Consider the following 12,695-nt stretch of genomic DNA (forward strand, 5'->3'; position numbering starts at 1 on the left):
TGGACACTTAGCAACAGGACTCGGAAACCAATTGCATAAGTTGAGTGAGAGGGAAGAATTCAAAGAGTAACTGCTCTGCTCTCTCATCTGTAAAATGCACCTAACTCAGTTGTTTTGAGAAATGTATGAAACAATATGTGTAAGAATCCTTAGAGCTGTGCTTGACACATAGTAAACACTCAAAAAACGTGAGCTACTGTTATTCTCTCCACAGTTGTTTTTCACATTGGAAAGTAAAAACTGAGCATCTGTTTTATACAACAATCTGCATGAGTCTTAAGGTGACCAGCTCTGGCACTCTGCTGAGATGGAGTGTTTGAGTGTGTGAGAGCGAGGACTGACCCTGGAATCTAGTGAAGGAATCTGAGTGATGGCACCTTGGGGAGTACTCTGTCTGGCTTCCAGCCAACCTCCTTCTGGTAACACACCCCACTGCATCACTGTGTACTATGACTTTCTTTTTTCTTTGCACTTCTCCGGGGTTGACCTAAAACTTGACAGTCTGCCTAACGAGTTGGTCAACAGAATTGGCCATAGGCTGGACCAATGAGTCTGAGTCTAATGCAAGTAGATTTAAGACAGTTCTGCAAATAGACTCCCAAACCCAGCTAGTTCAGTTGTATAACATAGGATGTGGTTAGGAACACATGAGTAAGGTTTAGTCATTCTAGTTGGTTTCAACCTGATTTTGATGGGTCAGCATATGATGAGACTGCACTGTCCCCAAAAGATCATGTAATATTAGCCTACCTTAAAGGAATACAAGGTCCCCAACAGGTAAAGTGATACTTCCTCTCTTCTGGAAAGTGTCCAGATCCTTCAAAGAAGATACAAAATTGGGAAGGAATGTATGGTGCATTGGGATTAACTTCTTGAGCTATCAGGATGCTGAAAAGAGTTAAAACCATGTTAGTGAGGAATAATTGAAAGAATTGGGATGCTTTCAGTGGGAAAAGAGGGGATCTAGAGAGACAAGCGAATCAGCTACAATGATTTGATTGGCTATAGTACACAGAAAAACTTGTTCTATGTGTTCTCTGAAGAACAAGGGCCAAATGGATCCAAGTTGCAGAGACGAAGATTTTGGCTTAATATAATATGAATTAGAGTTGAGCATTAACAGAATTGCTCGCCCTCTTACCTGGAAGGTTTAAATCGAAGCTGACTGATCATCTGTTGAAGCGCTCTTTCATTTGTTCATTTATTCAGGAATTAATACATTTATCCCTTCAACCATTTTGCACACTAAGTGCCTCCGTGCCAGGCACTGTTCTTACAGCTTTACTGTATTAACTTGCTGAGATCTCAGAACAACCTTATGAAGTATGTGCTGCACTTCACAGATGAGAATGCTAAGGCGCAGAGAGGTTAAGCACTTGTTTAACGCCTCAGGGCTATTAAGAGGAAGAGCCAGGCTTCAAGCCCAGTGATTCTGACTCTAGCCTGATGTTCTCAGCCCGACCAACACCCTAGACTGCTTTTCTCAGGGTGCTGGGCTCCACGATGTAGATGTGTGACTTATATTGGGTGGGAGGTTGGACTAGATAAGACCTCTTTCAACTCTGAAGATTCCATTATCCTATTTATTGAGCTGTAGCTATATCAAAAAGAAGGTGTAATCACTGTAGTAAAAACAACTACCATTTTTGAGTACTTACTAGGTGTTTTATATAAATCCATGGTCCTTAACCCTGATTCTTATCCTTGGCTGCACAAAAGAATCACAAAGGGAGCAAGACTCTGAGAATTGTCTGTTGTAAAAAGTTTTCCACGAGATTCTATGGGTATAAAAGATCTCATTGAATGCTAACTATAACTCTGCCAGACAACCTTATCATTCCCATTTTACATATAAAATGACTACAGGTTAAATGACCCTAGGGTCTTGGCCCTTGGCCAAGTCAACCTTTTTCTTTGGACAAAGTGGGATGTGAACCCAATTATCTGGTGCCAAAGCCTCAGCAGATCACAATACAACTTCCCAACCCCTTCATTCTAAAACAACAGAAACAAGCAAACAAAACCCATCTCACCAATTACACTGCTGGTCTCCCAGAGCCCAGGAGCCCCTCCTACCTGACCTGCTCCACCACTCTGCACAGGTTCTTCAGTCACCCTTTATGACCCAGAGCAGCTAAGAAAGGATCTCAATATTTTTTGTCTGGTATAGCTAGTTCAGAACATGGGGCAAATTCCTTGGGCTCTAGTATTTTCTTCAGCAGTGTACACAAACTGACGTTAACTGGTTTGTGATATGAAAGCTTATCGCATGGTAGTATTAGCCACTTGAGGACTGTATTGTTTATGAGAGCACAGAATAAAGTGTGACTCTTTTGTCTGGACACCGATTTGCCTTCTGTTGTGGTTCAAATCTTCTGTCTATAGACTGCTTCAGTTACCATAAATGTTTCTTACCGATTTTATGATTAACTTATGGGTAAGTTTGTTAGGTCTTACAGGCTCTTTATTAGAATATATATCCAGTTAAAGTTCAGTTATAGCATGTTAAAAATAAATATATTTAGAAAAGAGAAGACTAAAAGGTGGGAAATGATCTCATGAAGCTTTAATTGGTGGGAAGCAGGAAAGAAAACTATGAGATTTAAATCAGTGAGAGGTGCTTGTCCTACCATTGCTGGCTTTGAAGGGGTCATGAGCCAGGGAATGTGGGCAGCTTCTGGAAGGTTAGAACAACTCCTGGCCTACAGCCAGCAAGAAAACAAGGACTTCAGTCCTACGACGGCATGCAACTGAATTCCGCCAACAACCTAAATGAGCCTGGAAATAGGCTCATTTCCTCCCAGAACCTTCAGAAATGAAAGTAACTCTGCCAATACTTTGATTTCAACCTTGTGAGACTTAAGCAGAGAACTGGCTGAGTCACAACTGTGCCCCGGCTTCTGACCCAAAAACCATGAGATAATAACTGGGTGTTACTTTAAGCTGCTGAAGTTGTATGGCAGCAATAGAAACCTAAAACAATAGCTGTTTATAGACTGAAGTGTTATTGAAACGTGCAGACTAAAACTTTTTGTTTAGTTCTTAATTGATTAGCAACAATAGAATATTGGTTCAGTTTCCTTGGCAAGCCCAGCGACTGCCTTGCCTCCACTTACTTGGGGCCTGTACCATGGCAACCTAGAGAGTACTTTAGTTTCCTTCCAATACCTTAATTGTTGATTTTTATTAAGGAAATCTTTATCTAGAGTCACTTCAGTCATGAGTATCATACCATCCTGGTTCTGGTCAGCCTGAGCTGCATCTGAATCAATGATTTAGAAGAGAAGTTTATTCTGAGACTATGTTAAAAGAAAATTGTCAAGTTCTTCTTAGATTGTAGACTATTTAAGGTCAGGGGCTCTATATTGCTCACCTTTGTGTCCTCTGCAGTGCCTAGCATAATACCATTTGTATATAAATATGCTCAATGGTTTTAAGACTTGAACAGGTTTAAATTATAAAGAACTTGAAAGCAAGGAAGAAAATGGCACTTAGGTATATTTGTAGCTATCTGAACAAGTTTACCAACCGTATGTGATAATCTGCAGCCAAGCTGTAGTAACTGACATTGCCTTGCACTGTCCATTACTTTTTAGTTGTTTAATTATTATAATTAATTATTCAATTTTTTTTTTGAGGAAGATTAGCCCTGAGCTAACATCTGCTGCCAATCCTCCTTTTTTTTTTTGCTGAGGAAGACTGGCCCTGAGCTAACATCTGTGCCCATCTTCCTCTACTTTATATGTGGGATGCCTGTCACAGCATGGTTTGCCAAGCAGTGCCATGTCCGCACCCGGGATTTGAACCAGTGAACCCTGGGCCACCGAGAAGCGGAACATGTGCACTTAACCGCTGCACCACCTGGCCGGCCGCTATTCAATTATTTGTAATTAAAATGACTTGTACAAACCGATAACTTGTACAACGTGGAAAGCAAGTCTGTGTATCCAAGTTGGAAGGAACAGGAACTGAACTGGGTGATAGAATTTGGATTTTAAAAGATCTTGCTGCTTAAAAATTTTCTATTATTTGATTCCTACACACCTCCCAACCCCCGTGGGCATATAGTCTACAATTAGGTGAGAAGCAGGAAGGAAGGGAGGGAGAGAGGAAGGGAGGGAGAGATGAAGAAAGGAAGGAAGGAGAGAACAACAACTGAAAAAAGAAAAGAAAAAAGCATCACATACACACATGCACATATACACAAAGACACACATACATTTCCTAAAAGGTAAACATCATCTTGGTAACTCAGAAAAATGGCTCCAAAGTACTAAACACAAAATTTAATAACATAATTAGCATCTTAGGATGTATCTTTCTTGAAAATAGTTTGTAGGAAAAACATTTGAACAATATACTACTGTCCCTCAAATCAAGAGAAGGCGTTATTGTGATGTCACTGCAAGAAAACAGATGGAATGAACCCTCGTGTCCAGAAGAAGGGAGGTAGTAGGTCATTCTGCACTCTCCGCTGATCATGTAGTGTATGTCATATCTGCTTTGGGCATACTTAGCTTTCTTCAGAGACCAGGAAGGTATAATAACGCACTACTTCAATTAATTCTCACAGCCCCCTCATAAACAGTTTTTTCTTGATTCCTGTTTTAAAGTTGAGGAATTGAGGTAAATTTTAATTAGCTGGTTATGTGGCAAAACTGGGATTCAAACCTGAATCTAACCACAAATCTGCTCCAAATAGAACCACGGTTCTCTTCTGCCTGCCAGCCATGCCGTAGGAGAACGCTGAGGAAAGTGAAGTGAAGACTTCGAAGGAAGATAGAGAAGGTGTTTTCAAAGACTTGAAGAGCTGCAATGAAGAGAGGGACAGAGAACAGGGAGTGTTGTGTCGCTCCCTTCCTTGAAACCCTTCAGTGGTTTTCAGTTGCCATAGAAATAAGTTCTAAACTCCTTAGAAAACTTAGAGACAATTTTATGATCTGCTACCTGCCTCCTCTTCAGTGTCCATCCCCCGCTCCCGCTTTAGCCAGTAGCTTACTTGCAGCCCTTCACAGACACAACCCTCTCTCTGAAGCTCCCTCTGCCTAATATACTCTTTCCTCTTCTATCCCTGGCCAGCCTCTGCTCATCACCTGTATCTCACCGTACCTCTTCCTTAACCCCCAGACATAGTTTAATCTTCTTGCTATACATGCCCACAGCACCTGCTTCTTTCCTTTGTTTAGCACTCATTATATTTTAATGGCTTGTTTATTTCTAAACAAGAAGCTCCCCAAAGTTAGGGATCCTTTCTCTCTAGTTCAGTACTGCAATTTAGTGCCTAACATAAGACTTGACACATACTAGGTGCCCTCAAGAAATATTTTCAAATGGAAATTGATTAATAACATCAGGGGAATTTGATGATGGGAAGAGGAAGAGGAGGGGATGAACCAAAGAAAGGATTAATTTTGATGGTGGAGCATTTAGGGAAAAGACGGACCTGGGTGGTGTTTCACTGTGGACCTCTGGAAAGGCCGAGGGCACCACCATGACAAGTTTGCCAGGAGAAAGGGAATGGCTGACTATATGTTGCAGTTCTGCAGAGGTCTCTGCTGGTGGCTGTACCTCCTGCTGGTGAAATCATCTCAGATACTGTGCAAACATACGATTATCAACACATGTGGTGTTTGGTGCTTGTGGAATTTGTTAGGGGAAAAAAATCTGTGGATGATTTCTATTTTACAGCTTTATCCCTTTCTCTATCTCAATTTTGCCCTTACAGGGAAAATGAAGGAGCCAGATGATCAGGACACTGATGGGGGGAAATCAGACAGATCAAAGAGTGATAGAAGGCCGTCCCAGGGGTCCTCTAAATCTGAACCAAGATGTAAGTAAAGATGATAATATACGCTTAGGTTTTTTACCATTTAATTTAGGTAAAATAGTTTTTAAAGAGTGCGTATCTAAGTTTTTACAACAGAAATGGTTTACTTGTTTAATTCCCTTACTAAACTCTAAGTTCTTTAACAGCAGAGCCTGTGTTTTCGTCATTCTATCTCCAGCTCCTGGGCACGTAGAAGTTACTATCATCTCTACATTGATAATCAGCTGTCTGCACATCTGGTCTTGCTCTCTCCTGTGGGGTCTACAAAGTCTTCCGTGGGCTTTTCCAGTACAGTGTAGTGGAAAGAAAGCTGGGCTTTCGTTTTGAGTCCTGGGTCTACCACTTAGAGATGCTTGATCTGGGATAAATTATTTCACCTCTCTCTGAGCCTCAATTTTCTCACCCATTAAAATGACAGTTGTGAGCTGTTTGAGGGTTAAATTGGAAAACACGCGGAAAGATATCATAGATTGCAAACAGAAGAGAAAGTGAGGGATTTTGTAATAGGATTTTTGAAAGATGGTTGGCTCTTTCTGACTGGGCATCAGGGTGTTAGATATCTTAGTGGAATCTTAACTTTTTAGGTTCTAAACCTAAATATAGTTTCAGGAATTTAATTTTGACTATTCACCTAGAGGAGATCAGGTCCTGGGCAAATCAATTCACTTACAAAATTTACGTTAAATTCTTTCCATCTGTCTGAGACGTGTCCCGTAAATCCAGGATTTCTCCATATCATGTTTTATTTTAGATGTTTGCCTTCTCCTGCTGGGACTCAGAACAAGGATTTCTGCTCAAGCCTTCCTGTGCAAGTCTCTCCTTACCACCACTAGAGTTTTCTTTCCGAAAGATATGATTATATCACTCTCCTCAAAAACTTTAGTTTCCTTCTCTCTTGTTTGTCCATTTCCACTTTTCTCCATTCCCTAAGTTTCTGACACAGGATTGTCTCCTTTTTGGTTTCCTGGATGGGTGGATTGAAGGACCATGTCCTTTGTCCAGCACAGCTTCAGGATCTCCCTTTCTTCCGTCAGAACTCTTTGGGGTGGTTCTTATCAAACGTGGCTGGGCCCTGTGCTCAGCTCGTAAATTAGTTCATACCTCATGGGTTTTAGGATCCTAAATGCTAATGTGAAATGATTTGCTGGCACCTTGACACCCTCTACCCTGGTGCTGTGAGAAAAGATCTCTGCCACATACCTGATAGCTGCTTTTTTACTTTCCTGGAGACCTTACCTTGTTCTCAGTTTTGCTAAAAGATCTGAGCGACTTCTTACTCTTTAGAATTCTAATGCAAAGTGAATCAATTTCTTGGTTTTCCAGAGAGATGAAAGTAGACTCTTCCTCGTACTCAGCAAGGAAGTTTCTGCTGTAACTGAGTTCTATTAAGAAATTTAGGCCAAATGTAGCAGCAAAACCTTCAGCGTTTCTTACAAGAGTGAAGGACTGTTAGTTACTAAAACATTGATTTCTGATTCTTATCAAAGGACTAAATTATCTGGTCTAATATAATAAATTGGGAAGGATTTGGTCTCTTCTGTCTTCAAAAATATTTTGTGTAGAATTGGTATTATTTCTCCTTTAAGTGTCCAGTAGAATTTACCAGTGAAGTATCTGGGCCTGTAATTTTCTTAGTGGGAAAATTTTTAACTATGAATTCAATTTATTTAGTACATAGAGGGTTGTCTATTTCTTCTTTAGTAGGTTTTGTAAATTTGTATCTTTCATAGAATTTGTACATTTCTTCTAGATTGTAAAATTTGCTGGTATAACTGTAGAATCTATGTTCATTCCTGATATTAGAGATTTGTGTTGTTTCTCTTATATTTCTTGATTGGTCTAGCTACATGTTTATAATTTTGTCAGTCTTTTCAAAGAATAAGATTTTGGCTTTACTAATTTTCTCTGTTGTTTGTTGGCTTTTTATGTCATTGATTCTTGCTTTTATTTTTATTATTTCTATTATTTATTATTTTTATTATTTCCTTTCTTTCTTCTACTTATTCTGTTTTTGTTTTATCTTTGCTTTTCTTTTTCTAGTTTCTTAAGGTGGAACTTTAGGTCATTGATTTTTTTTTCTTGTATTCATATACATATGTACTAAAAGCTGTAAATTTCCTTGTAAGGACTGCCTTAGTTGTGTCCCACAAATTTTAATATGTTAGATTTTAATTATTATTTAGTTTTGGAAATATTGTCTAATTTCTTTGTTGATTTCTCCTTGACCTATACATTATTTTTAAGCGTGTTGTTTAATTTCCAATATTTGTAGGTTTTCCAGATATCTTATTATAATTTATTTTTAATATACTTTTGTTGTGATTAGAGAATACACATATTCTGTATTATTTCATTCTTTTAAATCTATTGAAATTTATCTTATGTTCCAGCAAGTGATCTGCCTTGGGGAATGGCCCATGTGCACTTGAATGAGTACCTCATGTTGATAGGTGCAGTGTTTGATAAATATCAAGTTGGCATGTTTGATAGTGTTGTTCAGATCATCTATGTCTCTACTGAGTTTTTGACTAGTTCTAGCAATTGGTGAAAAATGTGTATTACTATAATATTAATTAAGTAAACTGTAAAGTTAAGGATATATACTATAATACCTGAAACAGCCATTAAAAAAAAAACAAAAATAGCTAAAAAGCCAACAGAAATTAAAATGGAATTCTAAATAAATAATCTAAAAGGATAAGAATAAACAATCTAAAAGAAAATAGGAAAGGAGGAAAAGGGAAAAAAGGAGGAGTGGGAGGGGCACACACAGAAAATAAGTAATTGGATATTAGACCCAAATTCAACCCTGTTGATAATTACATTAGCTATTAATTGACTAAACATTCACATCAAAAAGGCAGAGATTATCAGAATGGCGAATAAAAGCAAGATCCCACTACAGTCATGTGCTGCGTAATGACATTTTGGTCAACAATGGACAGCATATATAACGGTGGTTCCATAAGATTAGTACCATATAGCTTAGATGTGTAGTAGGCTATACCTTGTATGTTTGTGCAAGTATACTCTATGATGTTTCCACACTGATGAAATTGCCTAGTGACACATTTCTCAGAATGTATTCCCATGATTAAGTGATGCATGTTTGTATTAACATTTTGAGAATTATTGTGATGTTTGTGGGAGACACACTTTAAAGATACAAATAAGTTGAATGTAAATGAATGGAAAAAGATATATAATGCAAACAGTAAGCAGTGCCTATATTAACAGCAGATAAAATGGACTTCAAGACAAGGAGTACTACCAGTGACACAGAGGGACATTTCCTAATGATAAAAGGATCAATACATTAGGAAGACACAACAATCATACATATGTATGCACCTAATAACGGAGCATCACAATACTTTAAACAAAAATAGGCAGAATTAGAGAACTAAATAATTCCACAATCATAGTAGGAGAGCAGTCTGGTACTAGGTACTTCATCGTGGCCAAAGTGGAAGTCCCAACTAATAATTTTTGTATGTTGTTTTTACATGCAGTAACCCTGCTGACCTCTTTAAAAAATTATAATAAATTATAGGTAGTTCTGACAGATTTCCTATGTGCACAATCATATCATTTGCAGGCTTCCTCATTGTGTTCCCAATCTCACAGAGAAGGAGGAGGTAAGCAAGGAACCAGAAAGGCCAGCTGTATTTGCAGGAGGCAGTCTGTGCCTGGGGCGGCTGGAGAGGAGAGGCACCATACCTTCCTATTTCCATTGGCTAGAGGGAAGAAAAAACTAAAGAAACTCACATATAAAATCCTGGATCATAAAACAAAAATTTTAGCTGGCTCTTTCTGAGATCTGTGACTGTGGTATCTCCCCTCCTTGGTCAACCACCCTTTGCTTCCTCCTGCACCCATCCTTGTTCAGTCTCTACTAATTTCTCCAGCCCTTCCACCAGCCAGCCCTGCCACCAATTTCTGATTTGGGGTTTTAATGGCTTCTAGTTCTACGAAAAATGCAGTTTGTTTTTTTGGCTTTCATTTCCTATGGTGATTCTAGATTATTTCCAAGAATAGAAAGGCAAATGCTGATTTAAACTTCAGACCATAAGCTTTCCACTTGTCTATTTTGGGATTATAAAAATCATAAATGTCCTCAGTCATCACTGAGTTGCCTAGATCTGCTGCTTCACCAACCTGATTTAATGTGTCTACTTTCTACCAAATTAGGTTTTTTCCAAACTCCACTTTTTATGTCAGTGGAACAACCTTTCTACCAAGCTCAGAATATTCATTATTTTTTTTTTTCATTATTTACTCTCCTTCATCTGTATTGGCTGCCAATTCCTTTAGCAGCGATTACCTCATCCCAGTGGCAGCCTTAACTCATCTAATGGCAGCTTTACCTCCTTTCCCAGGGGGAGGCCAGCAGATGGAGTGTTGAGCTTTTAATACCCTCATCTTGAAATGGGAAAATAGTCTTTGATTGAGATGGTAACAAGAAAGAGCTAATGGTATTACTGGAGAGAAGTTACCCAGGACCCTCTCTTGAGGGAATTCAAACAGTGTGGTCCATTTAGGTACCCAGGGTTGTTTTTCCTTCCTGTTGTCCAGCTAATTGGCTTGGCCCAACTTTCCTGTCTCATTCGTATTAGTCTTGGGCCTTATTCCTAATTTTTTAACCTCATCTCAGATAGGTCTGCTACATGGCTCTATTCTGTTTCTGGCATACTTGGCATTTCTGCCTTGCTCTTCTGAAAGTGCACCCAGCCCTTTCACCTGCTTGGCGTGATAAATTTAGCCATACCCATATTTGGACTTGATCTGAATGTGACTTACACCTAGGGCCACTCTTCCTCCATTCAGTTCTATTTCCCTTCTAGCTTGTCCTGAAGCAAATATTCTAACTTATTTCTGGGATATCATTCAGAGATAAATAGTCATATGTGGAGAAGGTGATTCTGGAATAAGCATTACTTGTCTCTGACATGAAGGGCCCTTAAATAATAAATGTTGGTAAAATTGAATTGAATTGAAATAATGATAGCAGCATACTGACCAATCTTTTTTTCTTTATCTTTTACTTTCTTGTAAGTATGCAGTGATAGGAAATATACTGGAAATGAAATGAAAATGGAGACTAACTCACAGGGAAGGCTTTTTTTTTTTTTTTTAGAGTTCCAAGAGTGACCAAATAAAATGATTCTCCTAGGAAGTATTAAAAGTATTGAGTATTCAAATTCAGTCAGTTCAGAGCACAAACACATTGGCAGTGTTAGCTACTTTGGAAATAAGAAAATGTTTAATTCAAAATTTAGAAATTATTAAAACAAATTATTTTTAATAGCTGCTGTGAAAGAGGATTACAAATTTTTGGAAAATACTACAGATGAAACAGTTACTGAAGGGGAAGAATCCTATTTAGAGGATGATGACTCATATACGGAACATTTGGAAGGCAGTTCAAGTTCACTTCAAGAAGATTATGCGGAAAGCGTTGGAGGTAAGCAGGATGAGTTTTGGGGAGTTGAGAGTTGCTCTTTGAGACTGTTGAAACCACATCCAGCACTCAGCATTCACCCTGATGCACACAGGCATGTTGACGCTTCCTCCCGTGCTCCCTGGTGGGTGGCAGCCTATCTTCGGGCCAGTAGTAGTACTTACTACCAGAGTATAGTGGACTAGGTACATTTCTCCTGTCTTTGAGAAATATGATTTTAGGATTCACCAGATGCTCTTCTTAGTCAAAGCATTTTAATTTTTTAGAATCTCGGTATATGGAAACCCCTGCCCCAGCTGCGGAAGAGGCAGAGGAAAAAGTTAAGAAGAAAATATCTGAGACCTTCTTCTACGATTATACGCAGCTTATTTCGACGCCTTTTGTGACTCCGGATTCGAACATACCATTGGATCTTCTCACACTTGTGTATCCACTCCAGTTACATATGTATAATTTTGAGATTTCAGCTTCTTAGGTCAGAGGTTGGCAAACTACATCCCACGGACCAAATCTGGCCTTCTTCCTGTTTTCCTAAATAAAGTTTTATTGGAACACAGCCACACTCGTTTGTTTACATTTTGTCTGGCTGCCATTACACTACAAGGGCAGAATTAAGTAGTTACAACAGAGACCATCTGGCCCACAAAGCCTAAAATACTTACTGCCTGGCCCTTTACAGAAATAGTTTGCCAACCCCTGTTTTAGGTAATTCTAAGAAGCTTGGCTCTTGGAGAAGTTGAGATAGAAATGCATAATCTTAGTTTAAACTAAACTTTTGTTTGATGCCAAACAACCATGAAGAGAAATGATGCTTTTCTGGCTGTCCGTTCGTAAGACATGATGTGAAGGAGACAGAAGACCGCCTATCCTCGTTTACCTCCTCTACCAACCTGGCATTCCTTTTCACTGCCTGTCGAGTTAAAATCACTGATTTCCCTTCTAGAAACACTGATGTGGCCATTGTCGGGCATTAGTATATTCACGTCCATTTATCAGATGAGTTATCAGAAAAGACAACCCTGAGGAAGTGGGGCACAAAATGACAAGTTTTAGTTGCTCTGGAGAATAAGAGTGAGTAAAGAAATGTCAAGGTGGGGATGATTGACAAGGAGATTTAGTTTTTGTCATGACTTTATGGTGTTAGGTTTATAAAGCAGATAGTTAGGAGATGATGTCCACTAAGGCCCTTGGCTAGCAATTTAGTGTGCCTCCTTCAGATGGGCAGTGGTTATGACCACAGGCCCTAAACCACTGACCAGCCTCTTATAAAGGTGTCCTTACAGAGGTAGGGGGTGGACTTCCTGACTCAATTTTGCTTGTTATATAGAAATAGAACACGTTATGATAGCATCTAACCCTATTTCAATCCCAGGTGTAACTAAAACTAATTCACCCATGAATTTTGTC

At 39.0% G+C, this 12,695-nt stretch overlaps 1 protein-coding gene across 8 annotated transcripts in view; it reads left to right on the plus strand.

Annotated features, from left to right (window-relative positions):
- CFAP44 (cilia and flagella associated protein 44) overlaps positions 1-12,695 on the plus strand; it is a 105,192-nt gene that overhangs the window by 1,042 nt on the left and 91,455 nt on the right. For 4 of the 8 annotated variants that reach the window (XR_011528959.1, XR_011528960.1, XM_008523020.2 and 1 more), the window contains exons 1-4: positions 4,405-4,538; positions 5,726-5,830; positions 11,136-11,291; positions 11,555-11,714. Coding sequence is in view for 5 of the 8 variants with exons in the window: in XM_008523020.2 (XP_008521242.2) it covers positions 4,490-4,538; positions 5,726-5,830; positions 11,136-11,291; positions 11,555-11,714 (470 nt within the window). In the remaining 3 variants the exon portion in view is untranslated. Of the gene's footprint in view, positions 1-4,404; positions 4,539-5,725; positions 5,831-11,135; positions 11,292-11,554; positions 11,715-12,695 lie in introns of those variants that run through there. The other 4 variants (XR_011528961.1, XM_070581937.1, XM_070581940.1 and 1 more) reach the window with 1 other exon arrangement.

This window comes from Equus przewalskii, chromosome 18, assembly GCF_037783145.1.
Source record: "Equus przewalskii isolate Varuska chromosome 18, EquPr2, whole genome shotgun sequence".
Lineage (NCBI taxonomy): Eukaryota > Metazoa > Chordata > Mammalia > Perissodactyla > Equidae > Equus > Equus przewalskii.